This window comes from Zootermopsis nevadensis, unplaced genomic scaffold (assembly GCF_977971745.1).
Source record: "Zootermopsis nevadensis isolate Lab colony 2312 unplaced genomic scaffold, Znev_1.0 Znev_ptg000003l, whole genome shotgun sequence".
In the NCBI taxonomy this organism is placed as follows: Eukaryota; Metazoa; Arthropoda; class Insecta; order Blattodea; family Termopsidae; genus Zootermopsis; species Zootermopsis nevadensis.
Genome location: NW_028259135.1, coordinates 12,765,631 through 12,791,963, shown reverse-complemented (window position 1 = coordinate 12,791,963; position 26,333 = coordinate 12,765,631). Strand labels below are relative to the sequence as shown.

Sequence of the window (26,333 nt, the reverse complement as noted above, 5' to 3'; positions counted from 1 at the left end):
CCGGACTATATCCCGAACGAAACGAATCCAGTACACGAGCCTTTCATCCCTTCAGATTGCTCGACCACAATTTTATATACATTTGTCAACACTTCAATGCGCGTTACATTCCCGACCAATCTTACCATTTGATCGTCATAATATGTGATGAGAAGTACAAATTATAAGATTAATCGTTAGGTCTATAAAATGAGCTCAGGTCTTGTGTTCCTTTGGTCCTCTTAGCCTCCAATGTTCTCTTCACTATCCCTTTTCGTACACCAATGATCTACGTATGATGATTCGATTTGAGTGATAGTAAGTTTTCCCAAATTTAATATTTCCTCAATCTTTTCAGGAATGACGTTCTCATTTGATATTGTCGTTCCAAAGCAAATGAGGGCAGATGTGACGTGCTTTTCAAAATGGCGGAAGGCTTCACTTCCGGCGGCCCCTCGCCCATCTGTTTCCTGGAGACGTGAGCTTCAATGGACTAACACAACTCGCGTGTCAACATTCTGATGACGTTAATTTGTAGCTGGGCTGGTTCACGTGAAACCGCCGCGACGGATTATCACGGATGGCGGAAGGGGACAACTTGTCAAGACTGTGTAAAGCGTTCAGCTGCTGGCAGAGCGTCGAGTCATGACGTACGACGAAAGAAGCGGTGAACACGGAGACAGACAATGGAATAGAAAGCGAAAGAGAAATGTGAAAAATGCATTATTAAAGAGAAAAAGATAGAAAAGTGTAAAATAATAGTAAATGATACAGACAGTGAAAGTAAGAAGAAATAGGATGAGGGAGAGGATACAAGAAATATAAAATCCGTCGGCACTAGGCAGGGTTCTGCTACCATGGTCGGTCCGTTAATCGCTGTAACAGTAACTGAAAAGAGACAACCGACCGCTTTCTTCAATATTCACTGCAATTCACCACTCAAAATGAAAACCTCACTCGACGTTATAAACAAACAACTAATTCCTTGCAACAGAATATTTCTTGAGAAGCTGATAGTCGCTCGGCTAGTCAACAAGTTACCCGCCTCTTACGAAACTCCGTAGATCCCCCCCCCCCCCCCGCTAATTTCAGTTATTCTGTGTCAGTTCAATCCAATTCACATACAAACATCCCATTCATTTTAAGATAAATTTAAATATTACCATCCCATATACGCTTACTTATTCTAAACAGAATATTTCTTTTAGGTTTTATTTATTTTTTATTTGTAGTGTTCTGTCTGACGACAGATCCATATGAACAGGATCCTTCCATCCTTTTCTGGGACTGGGACCTGTTCATATACGTTCTTGGCAGATGATCCAGAAGTGGTTTGCCATTGCCTTCTTCTGTGTGTGAATGGAGTAATTGTTGGGATGCCACGGAGGAAAACTCCGTGTTGCCTAGACCACGGCCTTGCCCAACACAAGTTATAAATTCGGGCATCGCCGGGAATCGAACCCGAGACCCCAGGATTACAAGGCCAGCGTTCTAACCGCTAGACCACCGTGGCACTTCTTTTAGGTTTATCAACTAAAATATTGTACTTATTTCCTATTTACCAATATGCGCAACATTTTTTATGTTCGCGTGGTGTTGGCCTGTTGGAACGAGGCTCAGACGACCAAGACATGGCGTTATCGCCGTCATACGCCTTGTCTTTCAAATACAGTTATATTTTCATTCGTAAGTTATGGTTTGATTTGTTCAGCGATGAAATTGAACTGATTACACACAAATCATTCCTATATCTGTGGTAGAGTTACGATCGCTGTGGCATATTTCGCAGTTTTCCGTCTCGTAGGGACACTGACGTAAAACGGTTCGTAACACTGGACAGAGAGGGGGATAGTAGTCGCCTATCGGCCTGCACTTGATGGCGGCCAGCGCTACTTTCAATCTGTCATCGCCAGACTCTGGAATGGATTGCTTACAACGTTAACGTTGATATTTCGGGTTGTTGTTTCAACTTGTCAACTCCTTCATTAACCCTGTAACTTCAAGATCTAAACCTCGGTTAAAAGTAGCCACATTTGTATCGTTACAAACGTGGGTATTGTATCTCGCTGTCTCAGTTCCTATGTCGGAAATGTCTTATGTTTATTTTCCTTCTGTCATCAATCTAATGACGTACGCGAAACGCACAATTTCGGCCCGGCTGCTGTATATTCTTGTTCTCATCACCGAGCTCCTTTTATAAGCAAGCTGGAACTAAGGTAGATGAAAAAACGTCGATAAATAATTATAAGATCGATACGTCATTAACAATTAATACGTAGGAAACATTTATTTTATACTCCTCCAGTTTTAGTGGTCTGGCGTCGAAGTACTAGCCAGACCAGATAATTCGCCAATGGTTGGCAAGCTCTCTTAGTAAATTTCAAACGCTAGATATAATTGTAATGAGGGCAACCAGACATTCAGCACACATTCACATGCAATGAAGTTGGTAGAGAAGTTTCAAGGGGCAGAAATTACCATCCCCTGCCGTACTTGTATGCATTACGTGCGGGGAGGGGGAGTTGCGGTGACATATACAAATGCAGAAGATGGCTGCTGGTATCCAACACCATTGGGCTGACCCGCCAGCCTTTCTACGACCTTATAAGACCAGCAGAAATGTAAGCCGACAAAAGTGCGATTTTGAATCGTAACTCGGTGTTTAAACAACGCTTGCTTTTAACGAGAAGACATCACCCGCGCTTATCTACACGGCTTTACTGTGCGGTCATGTAACCCCGGGCGTTCAACAACGAAGAACGAGGTACGAGGATCTCGCTAAATCTCCGAGGTTACGAGAACGGAGTCTGCAGATGAACGGCTGAGGTACAAAATACGTACAAGGGTTTTGAGGGGCAAATTTCGTAGATAAAGCTTTGTAACGTGAAGATGGAGGCGACATGTCCATCCGAAACAAATTACAAGACTACAGGGCCTCAAAACTCAGAAATAAACAGGATTTGAGGTTCTCAAGGCGGTGAGTACGAAGATGGCTGTCTTCTGGGTAGTTGCGCCGTGTAGTCTGGTAGAAGTTCATCGACGTTCCAGAGGTCCTTGATGCCTCCATCATCAGGGTGATCACTCATCAAAAGACAACCATCAACAACAATTATTATTTTTGACTCTGCAGAAATTACAAATCTCGTTCACAGAAATAAGCTAAATGGAAGACCGAGAAAGAGATGGGAGAATACACTGAGATATGTCTTGGAGAAATATGTTGTGGGGGTTGGAGTTAAATGGGATCTGGTCAGGATCGAGTCCAGTACACTGACGTCACTTTGATAACAGCGATGTTGATTTTCCGGGTTCGAGACTTTGTTGCTATAAATACTATAGACTAACGACTGACACATGAATTCATGAGGAAGATCATGTTGAAAAACTAGTCAAACACGAAAAGTATTTAAATAGCATTTGCTCTGATCGTCAAATAATGCAAGAACCGACTTTACTGTAGGCTACTGCTGACATCCGCGTTCTTCGGAAATGTTCTGTGTTATTCAGGGAGCCGGACGTGTGAGGAAACTGACACTGGTTCTTGGACAAGTGATAACAAGTTTGCAGCGGTGTAAATTGGCCCTGAACACGCTCAGGAAGGCTGCTGACAACTGCTTGAAGCCGAGTTCTGCGTTTGATTTGCAGTTTCCGACTACAAAACAAAAGCCCCATCTCCAGAGTTCTACAACTAGTCGTATTACGAAGACAGGAACATTTGTTGGTACTAAAACACTCACTTGGGATCCAGTACAGTTTACCTGCGTACATGCAGTTCATCTTCCACCTAGTAATCATGCCTGTGTAAACGCAATGAAGACTAGACCGGGAATGTACAACTAATCACAAACGAATATAAGCAAGGCTCTCCCACGTGCCAGTTCTTATAATTTCTTCTATTTCTCTCCAGTTAATTTGGTTACATCGACTTTGAAATCTCACTGACAACAGAGTTACGTTTGTTTCCATAATTCGTCCTGATCACACAGCGAATAGGAGACAAATACCAGAAATGTTTCAGCGATATTCAGCCAACCTCACAGGCTTTCATACGTGTAAGCTATTAAACGTTTTACAATTGATAACTAGTCCAATAAAACATAATTAAACTAACATAAAAGCTATCACTGTCCGTTCTCCGTACGAAATTAGTTAAGTCTTGTAGGCAAAGATGAAGGTCACGTGATTTTTAACATATTTTAATTGTTTTAACGTACCCGTGTGTGTAGCGACAAATGAAAAGTTTCTGCTATTAGCAATTCTTCATTTCCAAACCGAATTCCTCGCTACTCAGTGGGAGTCTGTGGTTTAAATGCCTTTCTGTCATCTAACTCCGTCTTTCTCCTTTTTCTGAAGACTAATCCACGCTCTGTTGCAGTCCGTCAAATTCTTGTGCCATTCCTGGTCCGTCGTCCTGGCAGCGAAAGGGCGAACTGGCTGCTTGCACGAGGATTTTCGACGCTTTGGAATTCCAAGTTCATACAAACCAAGGCGGCCTTGGAGGAAGTAGGGAGAAGAGGATTTCAGTACTTTGTCCTCTTTCTCCTCAACAAAAAGTTTTGCGTTTCCCATGACATGTTTTCCTTTGACTTTCTTTCCTTCGTCCCCCCCCCCCCGAAATCCCCCCCTACCCTTGTCTTCGCTCTTTTTCAAATTACGTCACTCTCTCCACCTTCCGCTTCGATCGATCTTGTATTCATTCCATTATACATGGCTAACTACGATCGCAGGTTTATACTCTCCTCGGGCACAAACTCCACAAGGCCGTGGATTTCATTTCGTTCTCAAGCAGGCCTGCAGTGTGATTCCAAACAGCATTCTCAAACTTCTCAATTTGCATTTCAAAGTAACGCCTATCAACGTTTCCCGAAACTTTTACTTGTTTTCATTGGGTTCTTTAAAACAGACTAAATCCATTGTTTCTTGCGCAACTGAAGTAAGGCATAAGAAACTGTTAGGAAAGTTCGGTGGAATAAAGTGGAAAATAATTATAGTACATCGGTCTGCATAAACAAGATTCGATTTAGCTCACAAACAAGCCCAGCTCATGAGCAAAAAATGTTTAACTCTCACTTTTTATTCTATAGAATTTCGGACTGATGTAGTCTACTCTACCTCAACTAAATATTAATGTACGTATAATTACTGAGTTTATGATTTCACGCATGCGTATGTGCGCTGTGCTATTGATACGATTTGTAAGCAAAATTCACACACACACACAAAGAACAGTTAGGCATCTGAAGATGACTTCTCCAAAGTATCAACAAGGTTAGAAATTAAAAAAAAATTCACGAATTTTAAATTAAACTTAGAAAAACTGTACAAAAATTCACGCGTTTTAAATTAAACTTAGAAAAACTGTACAAAAATTCACGCGTTTTATAACACCTCCGAAAACGGAGGAAAACAGTAATTTAAATATTAACTTATTATAAAAATCCAAGAAACGGCGAAGTCCTGTCTATTCGGCTTACGTTAAAACGCTGGCAGCAATGAAAGGAAAACTATACAATTAAAAGGTCCAACATTTACAGGTTTTCTTCAGCTGTCGATGTTAACAACCAAAGTCGTTTCCTTCCTTTCGTGAATTTAAGTTTCATTGCCGAAAACGTGAAACACAATAGAAAGAAAAAACCAATAACACAAAACAATTTCAAATTACACATTTCTATAAGATTTTCATTTTGTCACTTTTGCAGTTAACCCAAATAATCCCTGTGTGTGTTTAAGGGCGTTTATCAAGGGTGGTGTGAGAATATTATCAGATAACAAAACGGGCTTTAGTTTACGTCCATTTGACCAGAACTATACTTAATAGCAGAGGATTAAATTCTCTCGAGAATAACATGGCTGAGGATATAAACCACTAGATGGAACTTATTTGCGACCACCGACAAATAATTCAGAGAACAAAACACACTAAAACTTTTTTGTGGATGTTGCAAAGAAACTATAAACTGGAGAGAAAAAACAAGATAACTTGTATCAAGTCTGCTTCATCAGCCCGGAATTGTCTGCGACTGGAGAGTTTATCCCAGCGCAAATTGTTTTGTTTACTTCACTTCAAGGATGGAGACCACTATCAGCACAAAGACGGGCGTTGACGGGATAATATTAAAATTAGTCCTAACGATATATGAGATTTAACTGGCAGGCTGTCTTGGACACGTAAATAAACTTTCAAGTTCTAGAGAAGGCGAAAGATTTCATAAACAGCCGAGTTACTGTTAGATTCTCAAGAAGGATTTCTTTCGAAGATGGCTGTCTTCTGGGTCATTGCCCCGTGTAGTCTGGTAGAAGTTTGCCGACGTTTCAGAGGTCCTTGCTGCTCCCTTCATCAGGGCGATGATCATCGTAGCAAGGACCTCTGAAACGTCGGCAAACTTCTATCAGACTACACGGGGCAACGACCCAGAAGACAGCCATCTTCAAACTCACCGCCGTAAAGACCTCCTACAAGGGCTTGTTTACAGAGAATTGGTTAGTGAGGCTCATTTAGTACGCAGAAGATTAATTCTTGTAGCTGAGTAGAAACGAAACCCTGAATACTTTTGCATGGTAGTAAATGAGCGGTTTCGTTCTTTACAAAAGCCACGGAACACCGAACTTGAACTTCAAGGACCTGATCCATAGCCAGAGAACCAGCCGTACACATTTAACGGGACCCCAGTTACCCATATTTCTAAAAACACTAGAACCGATTGCCTGGCTGTCATGAAGTCTTCTTCACAGACCACGTGCGTGAAAGTGCGTTTGCAACTGTCTGTCTGCTCAGTTCCTGTAACTTCTCAGACGACGTTTAAACTATTAACAACCGTAGATCATTTAATTCTTAGAGGCGTGTCTTAGGAGAGTTTATTTCAATCAGATTTGCAATATCAACTCATGGAATACGTCGTAACTTCTTAAAACGCGTAACTAAAGTCAGTTAATTTGACCTTTTATCAGTCACAGCTCTATAAAAAATGTACCCCGATCGACAATGACCCTGAACTAACACTCACACGGAGTAGAGCACTTCTTGTCAAGAGAGTACTAACACTCGTTCAACTAGAGAAGAAATTCACTGAAGGTTTCACGTTTCGGTTTCCTTCTGTATTCTAGTGTCGAGACATGAACACACAAAACCTTAAAATAATACATTATTAAAAATCCGAGCGATGTCACTAGTGAGTTTAAGCAATTGACATCTACATTAATTTTACGTGAGTGTACCTTCTCCTTGCGTGAAGAGTTCCAAGGCGAAGCTGAAGGGAAACGTATCATGAACGAACTTCAGGAAGGGAAATTTATTCTTCTTGCAACACGGTACAGTACGTATTATATCCGAAAATAAGACCAGAGACCAAGGAGGGATATATCACTTTTACAATATTTATGATACCACGAAGCGAAGTACAGTTTCCGAAGATCTTAAGCGGACATGCGATGCTGGAAGCGTAAGAGTTTTTAATTGATTAGCATTCCTTTGCGGTTGTCTTGTCCCTGGATGGCAGTAAAACGTTGAACACGACGTGGCGAAGGTACACAGCGAGTTCACAGGCTATCTGCGTTAGAACAATAGCACCGACAGGGGGCAGTCTAGCCCTGGGATAATAAAATTGCAGCAGGCGATAACAGTTTAAAGGAACACAAGCAACTGCTGCCAACATGCTGGAAACAAATTCCAGTTCATTCTAGGAAGCCATAACAAGTTCTTTTCAGTAATTGGTTAATTGAATTTTGTGCAGTTTCCATATTTAAACGAGTGTTAAAAAGAGTTGTAGGTTATGCTCTTATCAGGTCGTATAAGCTTCACTGCCAATAACAATTTATGAAACAAATTTTAAAATAATGTATTCGTTATAAATACACAATATGGACGCCATACGATGAACTAACGAGGAAGAGGACAGCTGTACCTTGAATAAAACAAGAAGACTCCTGGCTTAAGGGCGTCGGTCGAGTGGTCACGGATAGTCCGGCGGAGTTATATGGGCGTGTCAAATGCAGCGTAACAGAAATGCATCGCTCTCGGACGTTCATTCACGGTTTACGTGTACAGTGATCTATACACTGAAGTGCACTGATGCGATGACGTCACCTGTGGCGACTGCAGCTGTGCACTCACGATGTAGCGCGCACCTCAGGCTACAGCGGCGACACAGACCAGAACAAGTACGCGAACGTGTCTGTCTGCATGTATGCCTACGGTCATTCCGCCATCCTGGCCTCTGCTTTTGACGATTTTAGAACGTGTAAAACAAAGAGACGTGTGTATTTCTCTATCGCGACAGGCAATGTTAATGGAGATTGGTGCCTTGATATTCTGAAGTTCCTATGTACAATTACACACACCGTAGAAGGCGCATTTGATATACTGTTTTGTTCTTATAAGCACACAGCGACTTTTGAATCACTCCGTATAAACAACTTTAAATAACCACTGCCGTGTCAGATGAATCGTGAACTCCAAGGTATTTGCGTTAATATATCAAACCAAATTATCGATATAAATTCACATAATAAAGTCCGACTGACACTTACCTGCATGTATCCCATATGGCAGTGAGTGGCGTTAACGAGGGTCCCAACTTTGAACTTTTTGAATCTGATGCGAAGAATCCAATCGCGTGGGGTACCACGGAAGGACCTGAAGCGATACCAACACGTCATCGGCTTTCCTATGTTCTCTGGCGTCACTTCCGGGCTGGAGACATCTTCGTAGATGTCGACCGTCTTGTTGCAGTGGTCTCGCTTCGCTTCCGCTGTGAAACAAACGATGCACGTCTTAGTTTGTGCGCACAGCCTATAAAATCACGACTAGCATCCAACACAATTAGTTAGTACGGGTAAATCTCGTTATACGCGGGGGTTGCGTTCCTGCGAATCGCTGAGTATAAAACGCGTGAAAAGGGAAACGTGTAACATTAGCAATTTCGATCTTTAACTCAAGTAAGAATTCTTTGGCGCTAAGCCTATCATTTGCATCATATTCCCTGATAAGACTGGAGAAGATTTTTAATATAAATCCTTCAAAAAGTCGAGTGCTTTAATACCTTTAAAATGATGCAGTAATTTTTCAACCAGATGTATACATAACTGTACTAAACGTGTTATTATTTACAGTCTCAATGCATTTCCGTTGATTTTAATTACAGACGCCATAATTCCATACAAAACACTTAACTATATTTATTACTTACGAATGAAACATTGTAACAAGTTTTTACTACAAAATGAATTGTTTTTTCGACCATTTCAAACAATTTTACAGTCTGTCCAGTAAAGAATATGAAATTAGGAGAATATATGGGTTAAAATATGTACTGAATATTTATCAGTTTCGATATAACCCGCTGTATAAATACAGCGCTCGATAATAAAATCTGCAACACATTCAATCTAACCAAGCTTATTACATTTGAAGATTCATACACTACCTGATGACTCTTCAAGCTTTTCTCACGTGACAGTCCTAATAATTGAATAACTGCAGTTTCGCATCGCATCATGAGAGCCAGTAGGTTGGGGATCAAGATATTTATATGAATTTTGTACATTGTGCAGTCTTGTAGGTGGTTAACAAATGTTTCGGACAAAAGTATCGAATCCATCTTCAGGAATATGAAGGTGGAATCTATACTTCCTCCTGTACGTTTGTGACCACCTATATGACACAGAATATCACTGTGAAAACCTAAACCTCATTCAAGACATCAGAATGAATGTTCAGATTCGCCATTGGCAACAGGTGTTTTGTATGGGCGTGAAACTCAGTCATTCACACAAGAACACAGACGAAGAGCGACGGACAACAAAGCGCTGTATAGAACAGGCGTTTCTGAATACGAGAAACAGGAACGAACAGATGGATAGGAAATAATGCGCAATGAGGAGCAACACAATTTGCAAACTCCACCAAATATTAACAAGGATTACAGGGAGGATGGGATGAACGAACATGAAGGGGATACAAAAGACGCATACAAAATTCTAGTCAAAAACGTGAAGGGAATAGACTACCATAATGACAAGGAATAGATGGAAGGATTAAAATAAAATAAATATTAATAAACTGGGCAAGAATTGCACTAAACTGGGTCAGGACTGGGTGCAGCGGAGGAATCTCTTCAATACGACAATGGAATATCGGGCCTCATGGTACAGCTACTATAATGTACGAAAAGCAAAGAAATAATATAACAAATAGCTTTACGAACACGGCTCTTAGAAGAATAAACAAACTTTCATTCAGAAATCTAAAAATGTAAGTTTGATTAGTTATCACTCACAATGCGAGGCGTTCGAAGTGTTTTTCTTTCATTTAAAGCAGCTCCTTAACATTAATCAGTATGAGAGATTATAATATTAATGTAGAACGAAATACGAGGCGCGTCCTCAAAGTAAGTTTCCCACTCGTCCCACAGCTAGCAAACCTTATATTGCGCGAAGCGACTGTGCGTACGTGATAGAGCAATGACGTAGCATGGCGCATGCACTAACGGCACTTCCCGCGTTCTCACAGTAGCATCGTTGCAGCTGTTGAAGATGGAGGTTCTTATTCCAGCTCCCGCCGACTGTGAAGTGCGGTCAGTGATAACGCTAGGCCGCACACGGCTCGACGGACAGCAAGTCTCCTGCAGGAGTTCAGCTGGGAGGTGTTTAATCATTCACCCTACAGCCCGGACCTCGCTCCCAGTGATTTCCATCTTTTCCTACACCTCAAGAAATTCCTGTCCGGTCAGCGTCAGCGTTTTGAGAATGACAGAGAGGCGGAGATGGTTGTCACACAGTGGTTCCAATCCCAGGCGGCAGACTTCTACGACACAGGTATTCAAAAGTTGGTCCCACGGTATGACCAATGTCTCAATTCCGGTGGCGAATATGTTGAAAAATAGCTGGACACTTGCTGTATCTGTTGCAATAAATATTTCCATGAAATTGTGTTTTGTTTCTGTAAACGGCCCCAGGGAAACTTACTTTGAGGACGCGCCTCGTATATTTGAACAGATCTGTGGAACTAAAATAGGCATGTAAATAGAAACCAGCCACAAGCAAACGACAGTAACATCTACCAGAGTAACAACCAAGAATGTGGACAAGACTGGCCTTGACGAAAACAGTAAAATGAGTGTCCTATGAGCGGTAGCAAATACTGCGTGAGCGATCATGAACGTGATGGAGGTCTTAGGGAAGACACGACAGCAGTTTAATAATAAAGAGAACTAAAGTGGGTAAAATATTGGAAAGAATGCCTGAAAACCAAGTCTCGTAGCTGATCTGTTTATATAAATAAATATAAATTAAAAGAATGTTAGGGACGTCCTATAAATATACGTAAGGAACAATTTCAATTCTCGAAATCGGAACGGAACCAAGTGTTAACAATTATGTTAATGGTAACAGTTAACAGTCTGGGACACTGTGCAGTTTATGGAGAAGATTCCGTAAACAAATAATAAGAAATTTCGTCAAGTGCACATAAAGCAGTGAACGATGTCAGGGGAAAGACGAGTTGCCACAAACAATACAGAAAAAAGTATCCAGTACTGGACAAGTTCCGATCTGTGAGCCTACATCGGAGGATCTGTAAACTAATTCTCGCAGATTACAGGTTACAGAGCCTCGTGGGAACACAGAAGAAAATCAGGAAAATTATAACAAACGAAACGACATCTGGGCTTCATTCATGAACGCGCAGAACGAGACAGGGCCATTACTCATGAGCTACCGGCAGCGTTTTTAAAATAGAGGGAGAATTTTTTTTAGAGGGGTTTCTTTGTGTGTGTAGGGGGTTGGGACTCGGGTGGAGGGCGGCTCCTGGTGGCTAGCTGAGTCTGGTACAGAGCTATGGCGCAGATCAATATGGGAAGACACAAACATAGGCTGTTCTTTTCACCACGCTTACCAACACACTCTCCGGAGAACACACACAAAAAAGTGTACGACAGAAAGGGACGAGAACAAATTACTGAACTAAGTTAGCTTCTCTTTGAGCAAAAACAAAAGAACAATTTTTTGTTAGCTAAGGATGATGAAATAAAATCTTGACCGCGGCGGGGAAAATAAAGATAGAACAGTATTAACCAGAGAGCTGTATCACACCACTACAAGTTTTGTATAGATCTGTTGCAAGAGAAAAGTTTGTCTTACTTAACATGTAAATTATAGAGGTATATGGGTCTTGCGACAGCTCCTAGTACTTGTGTGTTCATACGGAACAAATCTGAAGGATTATCGCTTGCATCTGCGAGACTGGGCAAAAAGCAAAATCACTGTAAAGAACTAGGGACGAATTCGTATAAGTGACAGACGAAAAAGGACAGAACACAAAAAAGTCAAGAAAATAATCTTGAATTTAAACCTACAGTTCCCTGTTAATACGCCACATACATACGAAGTGCATAATCAGGGTCAGACACGTAGCAAACATTGAAAGATTGGGAGATGCAAACTGCGCTTTAGTCGACAACCTTATTTTATATTATTTATTTATTTAGTGTTCCGTCTGACGACAGGTCCATATGAACAGGATCCTTCCATCCTTTTCTCGGACTGGGACCTGTTCATATACGTTCTTGGCAGATGATCCAGAAGTGGTTTGCCATTGCCTTCTTCTGTGTGTGAATGGAGTAATTGTCGGGATGCCACGGAGAAGGTCACCATCGGCGCCTTGTAAAGTTAAAAATTCCTCCGTGCTCAAAGAAGCTCCAAGCCATCAAGAAGTAAGATGCAAAGACGTTATAGCTCCACGCATTCCAATGTTCATCACTAGATGGTGATAAGTCGTCAGCTTCACGTTCAGGCTAATTTACCGTACAGGGAAGTGGACAGCAAGAGTCTCCGTCCTATATTCGGTCTGGGCACAGTGACGAAGTGGTCAAGTCCCTTCTGGGAACTGAACTACAGTCACTCAATTCAAAGACGCTTCCAAATTCGTAATGGAAAGGCACTCTTCAAAGTAAATTTACGCATACCACACAATAAAACTGTTGGAATAATATGAAGCACCTCACTGGAGCGATGACTTCTTCAGCTTAAAAGTGAAGCGTGTAGTCTAAACAGAACTTTGAAGGCGATTCCACCGTTCGATGCGGGAAAGAGCTATGCAGCTCACCATTAGAGGAGAATAGTACAGAAGTATGGTGATATCTGCGCTCGACATGCAGCTACTGTAGGGGAAACAAAGAATGCCTTCAGATATTTCGAGGGGAATATTTTGGGAATGTGTAATTGCAAAAACCGAGAACGGTAACGGAGGATACCGTTAAGAAACTGTCTTAAGGAGAGGAACTGTGAGTGTGGAAAGAGAACAGAACTGGCTCGGACAATGCACAAATTCAGGACCCCCGGTGCACGAACGATCTGGTGATCAACCGCCACACAGAAGACCGAGCCTCTCGGCTTTCGGGCTCGGCGACTGGCGTGCGTACCTCAGGTGAAGGCCGGCTTTATGCACTCAGTCACGTACAGGCTTGCACGTTCACAGCCTAGGCATCGCGTCGAAGTGAGAGAGCAATGCTCCTGTGGCAGGGACACAACAGCAGCGAGGTAATGAGATATTAATTATTCAGTCTGACGTCGGTGCTGGGTGCCGTACCTTCACTGGCGTTTCACAGCCATGCAACCCTGTTTACGCTCGTAACAAACCAATGCATCTACCCAGCCCATTCATAAATCGATTTACAACACACCTGCGTATCCAACAAATCCGTCCATCATTTCATCTTTTATTTGTCCGGCCATCGCAAGTCACGGTTAAGTGGCAATCCTATCGGGAGGTCCCGGGTTGAATTCTGAACTTGGGTGATGATTTACTCAGTCTCCCTTGGGAAATTATAAAGTAGTACAACTGCCTCTGATCCACTTTTGCCTAATTCATGTCTCACAGTCACCATTACATTATAAAGATATATAATTTTTCAGCTGAGAAAGCGTCGTTAGATAAACACGAAAACAAACTTGGAAGAATCAGACCATCTAAACTTCAAGCGTGATACAAATAAGTTCCTACTTAATAAACGGGCATCACAACGAAAATGAATGGTACTTGAGGATTAACCCATAAACCTTCAAAATGCAATAAATAAACGGCAAAGTCAATACCTTTCATTCTACATCTGTTTGATTTTAACATCCTAAATTCAAAAATGGTACAAGACAAATTTATTTAGACCCCTTCGTACATTTCTACGAAAACTTTTGTTTTGTATGTTCACTTTCATGTTATTTAAATACCGTGTTTCAACTAATAACGTCTACAGCTCGGAAAGACGAATGCTTATACGCGGCAGAAAATATTAAATCCACGTTCCGAGTAGCAGACCCATATCCAGAGAAAATACAATTTCTTAACTATTTAAGCGACTACTCTGCTCAAGAGGGTTCGACTCTGCGGAGTAATTTAAATGATGAAAGCAGTGACGACGTGCCGTCTCTTCTCACGGCCACCTATTTTACGACTGTACCGATTGTTTGTCTAATGAGCCGGGATAGCTCAGTCAGTATAGTGACTAGCTACGGGCTGGACGGCCGGGGTTCGATCCCCGACGGGGGCAGAGGATTTCTCCTCTAGCCTCTGCGTCCAGACCGGCTCTGGGGCCCACCCAGCCTCCTCTACAATGGGTACCGGAGTCCTTTCCCGGGGGTAAAGCCGGCCGGGGCGTGATGCTGACCACTCACCCCCATCTAGTGCCGAGGTCAAGGAAGGGAGGAGCTATACCTCCTCTCACCCCAAACGCCTACATGGCGTATAGTGGGACAAACCTTACTTTACTTTACCGATTGTTTGTCTAACAAACAAAACACTAACGAAGGCTGAAACATCCGTGTAACGAAGCAAGTACAACGACACACAGACAGAGGTCACTCGTATCGCTACATGAAAATCAACTTGGTTTTGCGTCCCTAATGAAGTTATCCGGTTCGTCTGCTCGCTGGCCCACGCTCCAGCTGCAGGCACTTTGTGATTCATTTGTATCGGATTGCGTCTAACTGCCCCTGATGCCACTATATGGTAGCGCAGCTGACAGGGAGTCCGTTGCCTGGGTGAACAACATTGCTTCACAACCCAAGACTTGAAAATGACATAGCAGCCGTCAACGCAACTGTTCTTATAAAAATCCAAATCCAGCGAGTTCGAACAAGCTATGCATTCACTCAAAAGTATCTAAAAATGAAATATCTAAATTATTTTCAATGCGGAATTTCAGGTTCTCATGTAAGGACCTCTGAAACGTCAGTAAACTTCTGCCAGACTACACGACGCTAGTACCCAGACGACAGCCATTTCATATTTCAAATATATTACATAAAACAATTTATTTAAAACAATTAACTGTACAGGGCACAGGACTTCTTGAGATGCTGATATTCACCTAAGTGACAAATAAACTGGTCGTTTTTGGAAGGTGACGTTTCATTGACGTGTTCACATTAGACAACCACCGGATCTAATCCTCAATCAGATGAGTTCACACCATTTCCTTCAAATTCAGCTTAATATTAAACCCACATTTGTCTATTACTTTAAAATGATTTATACCCTTAAAAGATTTCTAAAGAAAAAAATCATCACTGTAATTATAACTATTAAAAATCCTTTCCTTATATGTTACGGTATTAACTCATACATTCCAAGTGAATACATAAGATCTTGAGATTGAAAATATACTAAATGCCGTCCATACAGTTATACAAATAATATTGAATGCTGCATGACTAACTGATGAACTTTTGTTTAGTTCAATAAAGTACTTTTGAATATTTCATGCCTATGAACTGAATTACAGATCAAACTGCAGGTGACTGGATATATCCGATACGATTAACAACAAAAGCTATCTGGATTGGAAGCATGTTCGATTTGGTTCACGATACGAGTAATTTGTCTGAACTGAATTGAACTGAATTGAACTGAATGGTGTTCAGATAATTTATCTAATCCTTTGGTCGGTTGACAGCGTTACTATGAGTCGACTAAACTACCCAATGAAATGCTGGCTTACTGAATGACTGACTTACTGATGAATATCCAGTAATTAAGTGAATACTAGACTAGTTAATTAGAAACTGAACTTTGATTGAATAAGTAGATTGCTATTTGAAGGTATTACAACTAGCGAAACTGGCCAAGTAAAATTCAGTGGGCAATTATTTATTTCGTAATTACATCCCTAATCCCGTTGCTAGATTTCGTTTAACCCTTCCATACGCTTATCTCCTTTCAACGATTTAGGTGTGTCTATTTAAAATTACATCACATATCATCAGCCACTTATTCTTGACTTCAAATTAAATTGTTATTTTCATTATTATACTTCCATAATTCCTTGAAATAACTACTTAATGAGACATTACACAGCACTGACTGGTCATGTATTCTCAATCAAAATTCTGTTGTTTATGCAGTTTATAACCTAACAGCTACTATGTCGGAGGCAATTAACATGGAAATTTCTTCTGTTAAACCAAAAAATTCTACATACCTCATTGGTTTTATATCAAGAAGAAAAATCAGTTTTTTTTAATACATTCAAGAAACCGAAGATTTACTATTATTACAGTATGTTTTCCTATTATCATAGAGTAGTTAAAATGACTAATAAGGCAGATAGACAGTTAATACTGTTTAACGAGTGAATCGCTGTTTGCACTAAGAATGACAAAAAACACAATAACACAGTTACTGACTGTTATAACAGGTGACACATACAGTTAATAGTAGTTAAATAAGCAACTGAAGTAAATGGCAGATCATTTAAAATCTTATTAAACATTAACAGCATTATTAAAAAGGAATTGGGCGGTTGGCTGTCTTCGAACAAACAGGCTGAGGAATTAGTAATCACTTATCTGACGTAATTGGGTTGCCATATCGATCAAACCACAGCACCAGTTTATGTACTGCCCGAATGAGAAGCAAATGGTGTCGTTTCTAACAGCCAGCTGTGTGGCTCTTTAAATTTTTTACTGAATTCTGAATGGTAGATCCTACATTTAACCTAGTAGTAGAATAAATTTCAAAAAAATGGGTTTTAACAACCATATAATTAAATTTAATGTAAAAGACAAAAGATATACCATTTGAGATTATGTGACGAATGTTTTATAATTAAGGAGCTGTAACAAATTAACCCTTCTCACATCAAAGATGGCAATTCCGTTTCATAGATAGCGATGTATTAAAACAGAACGTCATGAAAATGGGTATTGCTCACGTGTTTAGAATACACGTGAATCAGCAGGCCACAAAGTAGGCAATATCGCGTCAGCAAGTCGGAACAATGGGCTAATGAAACGCAAAGTTTGATTTATATTCTACTTTAAGGCGAGGCTTTATAAAAAGACGTTTCTTTTTAAAGGAGTTTTGCTTTCTTTATGTGGAACCACTGGCAATGTAAGGGTGTAAAAGAAGACATTGGGCAATAAAATAGAACATTTAAAAGTGTTTAGAGGAAAAACCACGTCTCTAACAAACGGAATGTGAAGCAATTTCATGTTAAGACAGAATGGTAATATTACTCTGTTATTTTTATTTATTTATTTAGTGTTCTGTGTGACGACATGTCCATATGAACAGGATCCTTCCATCCTTTTCAAGGACTGGGACCTGTTCATATACGTTCTTGGCAGATGATCCAGAAGTGGTTTGCCATTGCCTTCTTCTGTGTGTGAATGGAGTAATTGTTGGGATGCCACGGAGAAACCGGGGAAGCCCCCGGAGGAAAACTCCGTGTTGCCTAGACCACGGCCTTGCCCAACACAAGTTATAAATTCGAACCCGAGACCCCAGGATTACAAGGCCAGCGATCTAACCGCTAGACTATTTTATTATTTAGTGTTCTGTCTGACGACAGGTCCATATGAACAGGATCCTTCCATCCTTTTCTCGGACTGGGACCTGTTCATATACGTTCTTGGCAGATGATCCAGAAGTGGTTTGCCATTGCCTTCTTCTGTGTGTGTGAATGGAGTAATTGTTGGGATGCCACGGAGAAACCGGGGAAGCCCCCGGAGGAATACTCCGTGTTGCCTAGACCACGGCCTTGCCCAACACAAGTTGAAATTCGGGCACCGCCGGGAATCGAACCCGAGACTCCAGGATTACAAGGCCAGCGTTCTAACCGCTAGACCACCGTGGCTATATTACTGTGTTATGTGAACGAAATTATTCGGCTACTAACACGTTTCGCACTGCGATCGAGGACCATTCTTAACCACTTATAGTACTTTCGACAGTACGGCAGAAACACATAGATTAAAAAAATTAGTCTATCTAAAGACAGTTTCTCATAAAAGTAAAAGTTCGATCCCATGGATTGTAAACTGCGTGAATTAGTAGTTCATATCAGATCTATGGGTGAAGAAAATACGTACAAGTTTATATAATTTTATCATCAACAATTTCGCATTACAGTCCACACTAAAATCAAATTGTTTGTGCCACAGTTGTAAATGAAGGCTGCTCCAACCTACAACCACCCTTTGAACGCTTCTCCTGCGCGTCTAAACTCTCTTTTGTTTTCTTCCTTCGATCCTCTTACTGTCCTTCCTGTTGAGGTGGGCTAACTATTCGCGAACGTGCATATGAAATGCGAGATCTGATTGTGAATAAACTAGGATACGCCGTTCTACCCCTGTCGTTGACATGCAACCTTACTCTCAGCAGGCAATATATATTTATTACAAACGTAAGCCGAGTAATGCCTGCCATGGTACCAAAAATGTCAGCTGAAATCGCTCTCATACTTAATTCAATGACAGAACACACGCCTGGCTACAGGGAAACTTTTGCTGCATTGTGAGGAAGAAGCGATGATTAATGTGTCAGTCTGTACCGTAAGAGCACAAAGACATTACCTTGTCTCCCAAACTGAGAGAAATATATATTGAAGGCGTATGGGAACAAAGTTACCAGGACAACACTTGCAGCTAAGAAAGACGACATAAAACATCGACAAAATTCAAGCAACGGGAGTAAAAATTTTTAAACAAATTGTCGAGAGTTGTCGGCTCTGCACTAAATACAAAATTTTTATTCGGAAAACCTGAAGTGAAAAAGAAAACTTAGGAAACATAGGTGTAGATGGGAAAATAATATTTAAACAAATCTGATATATATATATGTGTGAGCATCATGCGTAGATTCAGCGTTACATTTCCTATGTATTTAGTCTAAACTTAAGTCTGATTTCACACTTCCAATGCTATCAACCTGAAATTTAAAATAGGCTCTATTCAGCATGGCTATGTTGCCCTATATTCACGTTTTAAATAATCGTCTTTTAAAGTTTATGTCTTTATAAACATGTGGTCTATTTAAGACACTAAATGTAACGATTGTACATTATATGACAGTAGTTTTACTCCTACTTAAAAAGTGATGACTTAAGTAAGCCATATTGGTGCCAAAGATGTACGAATTTAGAGCACATAAACGCCGGGTACTGCCCAATGACATGACGTACATACATTAATTCAGGAATATCTCTCAGTTACTCGTGGTAAAATAGTTATTTTTTAGACATTTACATCCGGACAATATTATTCTACGTTCACTGAAAACAGCTAAACGAAGACAGTCTACTTTGCTACCGCAAAAAGTAAAGACATACTTTGGAAATTAATTCCAATGTCACGTGGCTAATAGAAAGATATGATTTCGTCACTTACAGTAGCAATGAAATCTTTAAAACTTGTATTGTCACATTGCTATATCACTTCTTAACTCTTTATTTACAGCTGCAATATTTTTATTAGGCCTACATTAGAAATAAATTAATGTTACCTTTCATTTTTTAATTTACATAATATTTAATTAATCATGTTGTTCTCTTTATATCTAACACAAAAAGAATATCTGAAGAACAAGAATAGGAACTTAATTCATTCAATTCTTTATGTGCAGATAACTGATAAAGACGTTTGCTTCAACAACGCTCAAAACCGCCGTCTTCCCTTCTCTATTCTTATATATGTATAAAGCTTTCCATTATCTTCACTGCGTACTAAAGTCAAGGTGAAACGCGAGTTTGAATGAACTAAGAAGATCTGTCATCAAACTAATTTTCTTCCCTTCTGTTCCTCTAGTCTTTCTTCATCTCCTTGCAAGCGCAAGATCAATGAGGGGTTAGATAACTATACATCTCTTTAATTGGCGCCTGACTCACCCCTTTTACCTTACTGCGTTTTGTCTTGTCAGCGCGTCTCTGCAACCACGCTCCTCGTGGCCTTCCATTAAAGAGGCGCCATTACAGATTGCTTCACTGCTTCAACCAGTCAGTTCAAGAAGATGAGACACAAGAAGAGACTTATAAATCTGCAATGTTTGCAGGTGTGTTAGCTCATTAAGTATTTCCGTCTGTGTTAACTGCTGCAGCGAACTTTAACGCCATCGGAACTGTTACAAATTACCGGGGGAAGAAGCCAAATGTAAACAATGGCATTTTTACATTATTATTGCAAACAACGAGCAGTTACGTCTTAATGTTTAATGTAAAGGTCTTCAGTAGGTTTATCAGTGACCACACATCGGCGTTCCCCCCCCCCCCCCCGGTTCGTGATAGTAACGCCATTTAACAGCTTTAATTGCATGACGACCACAACCAATTTAATTACTAGTCATTAATTAGACCCTAGTTCAAAAAATAATTATACATAATAGACTAATGCTGGTGAACATTTTTAAATAATTATTTGCACTGTGTGCATTGTATTAACCGTTGCCATTGTACCAATGTTAAGGGATTTTGGGCCTTATAGGTTAATGTTTTTGAATACTCGTTTACTATTTTAAATTTAAATTTAAATTTAAATTATTTCTAATCGAATAAGAGACGCAGGCCTTGTGATGTTCAGGGTAGTCGGTTGAAGACGTTTTTCCACCTGAGACGTTTCCCCGCCCAGTTGGGTTATTAGGAAGGCAAGCCACTCGAGTTGCCTTGAACCGGAAGAACACGGAAAAAACAAAAACTTCACAAGTCGCGAGTTTCAGACCCTTGTTAATGCTGAAGTACCTTGTTCGTCAGTCAGTCCAGTAAGAGGTTTTGTGTTCGTGCCTGTTAACGTTCGGTGGAAGAGGCGACTAACAACTATCCACGAATTCAGTAGGACTTTCAGTGTACGATTTGACGAAAGTGACATATGAGATTGTAAAATGTATGAACACGGAGGTACACTTGGATTCTTGGCTGAAGAGATTTTTCTACGTAATTTCGTAGATTTCTTTCTCAACTTTGTAGGCCATTCAGCATCGAGTGAGAGACAGAACGATTTGAAAGGAAGCGGTTGTGTCTGCTTTAAGACAATATTTTAGATTTTGTCTGAAACAAACGAGAACAATCAAAATAAAAAACTCTCAACATGCAATGATCTGGCTCGGGACGTCCCAGACATGTACAAGACATGATAAGCACTAAAGTGCGCCTTTCTGTTTGTCTTCTGGTGAACTGATTTTCTCGTGTTACCACATTTCACTCGTTAAACTGTAGATTCCTTAGCGATCCAGTTTCACCGCAGAATATTATGGAATCAGTTAGATGACAAGATCATGAAAGGTGAGTATTTATGGATTTGGAAGCAGACGGTCGTGGCCTGTTTCAAGATGCTCTGCAGAATTGGTGGTCGGAGACACTACAACTTTACATGTAACTCGGTAGTGATTCGAAGAGGGGAACTGCTAAATACAAGCCTGAGAATGTTAGTGCTATGCCAGTTTCCTAGTTAAATTATTTAAACGTACAAATATTTGTCTTTCTAATAACTAACTCAAAAATAAATTATTTATCCGCAACCAGTCAAGAGAAATATTGAATGAAACTAGCAAATGGAGAATTACACATTATATAAATGTTTAAACCAAGTACAGTCATCGAGAAAATGTTTCTAATTTGCTGTACTATAAATTCTGCCTCAATTATTTGTATTTAAGGGGAATGTAAATCTTATAACACACAAGTTTTAACTTCCAGCTTTTGATACTGGTGATTAAATACATACGAAGCACGCAAGTGTAAATGGAGATATTTATCAGTTTCCCCTTTCCTTGTGAATATTTTCTGCTTTGCAAACCAGAATAAAACACAGAGAAACCCCGCATATCAGCCTCTTTATAGAAACTAAGGTAAAAAACAACATCTACCCTAAGATAAGACATAAATTATGGCACCTCTGAAACACAGCAATCTGACATCATAACTCCGAAATTTGATGCAAGGTTTTTTACTCCAAAAATAATTTCCTTTTTGTATTATTGCACCACGTGGTTTTAAAATCAACAACATCTGTTACGACTACGCCTGCAACAGTGTGTACGCCTGCTCGCGGAGCAGTAAAGCGAAGGAAGGCTTTTATAGAGCGAACTTTAATACATTTAAGACGAAGGATAGAGAGAGAAAAGACTATTAAGTAGCATTTGAGGTTTCCACGGACGTGAGTACGAAGTCTACCAGACTGCACGGCGCAATAACCCAGAAGACGGCAATCTTCAATGAAGATTAAGTTATCTGGACGATAAACTGTGAACATCACTTTGCATTATTTTTAAATTAAGAATTTTTCAATGTTACTGCACGACTGGATTATTAGGATTCAAGGACGACTTCTGAGCTCAGAGATCTAGGATATATAACACTTCCTGCACGTGAATATAAGAAGTCATCTTCTTCTTGAATAACGCTATGTAGAGAGACATGAATCTTCCACAAAACCGACTTCAGAAACTAATCTTCGGTGATCAAACTGTGTATAAAAAGAACGGGAAAGCAACGTGAGAGCGAACAAGTAGGAAGAAAATTGGGAAGAGAAAAACGACAGCTGAATGGGGGTAGAAAGAGAAATATAAAGGACTAGTCTGAAGGAAGGAGATTAGAGAAGATTCAAGTGTGAACAGAATAGAAAGAAAAGAGACACAGAAAGAAAGGAAAAAAGGAAAAGGATAGTTGAGGAGCCTTCTTTCTCAGCAAGTAGTTTTGTTCGCGAAACTTTCTCGTACAGTGTGTGTCGTGTGTTCCTCGTTTCAAAAAAGGAAATTTAGTCCACGCTAAATTGCAAATACTGGCACAGCATCCAGCATCCGCAGCAGAAGAGAAGAAACGACCGACTGAGTGAGTGTGTGTGTGTGTGTGTGTGTGTTGTGCAGCGAAGCAAAAGTGTTTCATGTGGCAAGGAAACACGAGGGAGGACGAGAGCAAAACTTCGGGTCGACACAAAAATGAAACAAATTAGTTACAGAACGTCTTAACGGAAGCTGACGTGGTATGAGAAAACCGGGCCGGATTTAAACCAGCTTATAAGCTAGTTTAAGCTGGATCAGAGCGGTTAAATAACTAAATAACAAGTCAGTTAGTCTGTGAAGAAAATTATTTTATTTATGATGAACTTGGAGGCAACAGGCAGACATAAAACCAAATGAAAACATGTAAATACGTATAACTAACTGAAGATATGACTGTAAACGGGAAAGACGAGTCCATGAATCTTTTATAATATCAAAAGTCTAAGACGTACGAGTAAACCGAAGGATAATATTAAAACGGATGTCAAAGATGTACATTTAAAGAGTAGAATGGTTATATTTACTTGAGGGCAGGGTTCAGAAGCTATTGTTAACACGGTAATGAACTTTACAGATGCATAAATAGCGAATATTTCTGGCTTTCTAAGAAACTATAAGCTTCTCAGGAATGATTCTACTTTGTGGAGTATTTTCGTGCCTGAAAGACCTGCTCCTCTGAACACTGCAATCCGCCGACTGTGAGAATTTTGGTTAACCCTGCCTGGACAATACAGCGACTGTAGGAATTGCGATGCAGAGCCACAAGTTAGGAAGTTAGTCGTGCAGAAACCAGATATACCACCGAGTCCTCCTGCTCTACGCGACAGTGTCCACAGTTTCTGTCGGGCATTCAGTGAACCAAATACACACGGGGACTCGTCTGAACTACTATTACGGAAAAACAAACCGAGTACTCGCTGCCTCTTAAAGCGACATTTTAGTTCAGCGGCTGCAAGAGAAGCCACGAGGAATAACAATGAGGTCTGAATCTAATAACCACAATTTCAGGTAAAACTTGCAGTGCGGTAAAAGAAGGACAACGTTTAAACACAAACAGACCCGTCCGGACCGCTTTAGTACGTCCTTCCTGGGCTTCTCACTTCAACCTGTTGTGAAGTTTTTATTTCAACAGGATCGATGAGATATTTTGACCACTGCATTCTTCAATTCTGTGTTAAAACAATCGTGCCTTTATAACCATGCTATGGCATTTTACTATTTTAATAAATGAAAAACCTTTCTTCGTATTTCGAATTGTTAACTGCGTCGATAGAAATATACACCACTGCGACACAATTCCTGTGTATGATTTGAGGTTTTCACAGCGATGAGTATGATGATTTCTGTCTTCTGGGTTGTTGCGCTGTGTAGTCTGGTCGATGTTTACCAACGTTTCGGAGGTCATACTGCCTCCGTCATCAGGGCGGTGAGTATGAAGATTTCTGTCTTCTGGGTTGTTGCGCTGTGTAGTCTGGTAGATGTCCACCAACGTTTCGGAGGTCATACTGCCTCCATCATCAGGGCGATGAGTATGAAGATTTCTGTCTTCTGGGTTGTTGCGCTGTGTAGTCTGGTAGATGTCCACCAACGTTTCGGAGGTCATACTGCCTCCATCATCAGGGCGATGAGTATGAAGATTTCTGTCTTCTGGGTTGTTGCGCTGTGTAGTCTGGTAGATGTCCACCAACGTTTCGGAGGTCATACTGCCTCCATCATCAGGGCGATGAGTATGAAGATTTCTGTCTTCTGGGTTGTTGCGCTGTGTAGTCTGGTAGATGTCCACCAACGTTTCGGAGGTCATACTGCCTCCATCATCAGGGCGATGAGTATGAAGATTTCTGTCTTCTGGGTTGTTGCGCTGTGTAGTCTGATCGATTTTAACCAACGTTTCAGAGGTCATACTGCCTCCATCATCAGGGCGGTGAGTATGAAGATTTCTGTCTTCTGGGTTGTTGCGCTGTGTAGTCTGGTCGATGTTAACCAACGTTTCGGAGGTCATACTGCCTCCGTCATCAGGGCGATGAGTATGAAGATTTCTGTCTTCTGGGTTGTTGCGCTGTGTAGTCTGGTAGATGTTAACCAACGTTTCAGAGGTCATACTGCCTCCGTCATCAGATTATGAAGATTTCCGTCTTCTGGGTTGTTGCGCTGTGTAGTCTGGTCGATGTATACCAACGTTTCGGAGGTCATACTGCCTCCGTCATCAGGGCGATGAGTATGAAGATTCCTGTCTTCTGGGTTGTTGCGCCGTGTAGTCTGGTCGATGTTTACCAACGTTTCGGAGGTCATACTGCCTCCGTCATCAGGGCGATTCATGAAAATTGCTGACCTTGAAATGTAACCAAGAATTTTTACAGAATACACGTTTCGAAATTTCAACGGACTAGCTGCCCATGATCCCGTACAATCAAACATTGTACTAATCTCGTTGAATAAACTTACATATATTTGTGGGTCGCATTTCACACGCCGGGATCAACCAGTCTTGCAAGGAATAACATAGATATGGTGAGAAGATAAATCAAATAATCTTAATCTCAAGAAGTAGTTAAAGACGAAGGTTGTGATGTGGGGTGAGAGACGCCGCCACGGACATTAAACATCCCCTCACAGGCAGTCCCCGATCTTACGCGCAGTTCCCTTCCTGGAGAGACTTCGTAACGCGAGCCGCTATTTTTCATCGGTGTAACATTAAAATTGAGGGTTACGTTCACGAGCGACCGATAAATAACATACAAACAAATCTTACTGGTTCTTATCAGTCACGATTAGTAGGATATAAACTAGAAAATTATTCAAAACAGCAAAATCCTTTTCTACTTTCACTCTTAAGCAGAACGTAAGGAGAAATGGTTCATGCATTTATTCCTTTGCTTTCTCTTCCTGACTGAGCGACGTTTTCGTTAGTACGTGCTGGATTTTATTTGGAGAGTATGGACTTAATTATTAAAATTTGCATAAGCGAAATTTCCCGACGAAGATCTGACTGTAATGCCAGAATCATCAACGATATGGAGTAAAACGGACAGGTATATTGTGTATAATGTGCGTCATGCATTGACTGATAAGCAGGTGGCGTATTAAGGGAGAGGATTCATGTGCTAGCCCGTCACACACATATTTAGATTCCTCTGCAGCTGAAACATTTATGAAGACATGTGACGCGCGAAAGCCTTTCCCTCCCTGTGGCTTAACTCGTCAACTGTCGCAACTCTGAAGTCGCTCGTATCACTGCAGCGCGACTTTCATTCGCCGTGTGTTTACGCTCTTTAGCATTCGAGCATTGGCGGTAATAGAACACATATTCCTCTAAACC

General features: G+C 40.7%; 1 protein-coding gene across 7 annotated transcripts in view; it reads right to left on the bottom strand.

Annotated features, from left to right (window-relative positions):
* The window catches only part of LOC110827175 (uncharacterized), a 378,872-nt gene that overhangs the window by 70,550 nt on the left and 281,989 nt on the right, over positions 1 to 26,333 (bottom strand). For all 7 annotated transcript variants that reach the window (XR_015537873.1, XR_015537876.1, XR_015537875.1 and 4 more), the window contains one exon: positions 8,506 to 8,726. Coding sequence is in view for 1 of the 7 variants with exons in the window: in XM_087358820.1 (XP_087214946.1) it covers positions 8,506 to 8,726 (221 nt within the window). In the remaining 6 variants the exon portion in view is untranslated. The remainder of the gene's footprint in view (positions 1 to 8,505; positions 8,727 to 26,333) is intronic.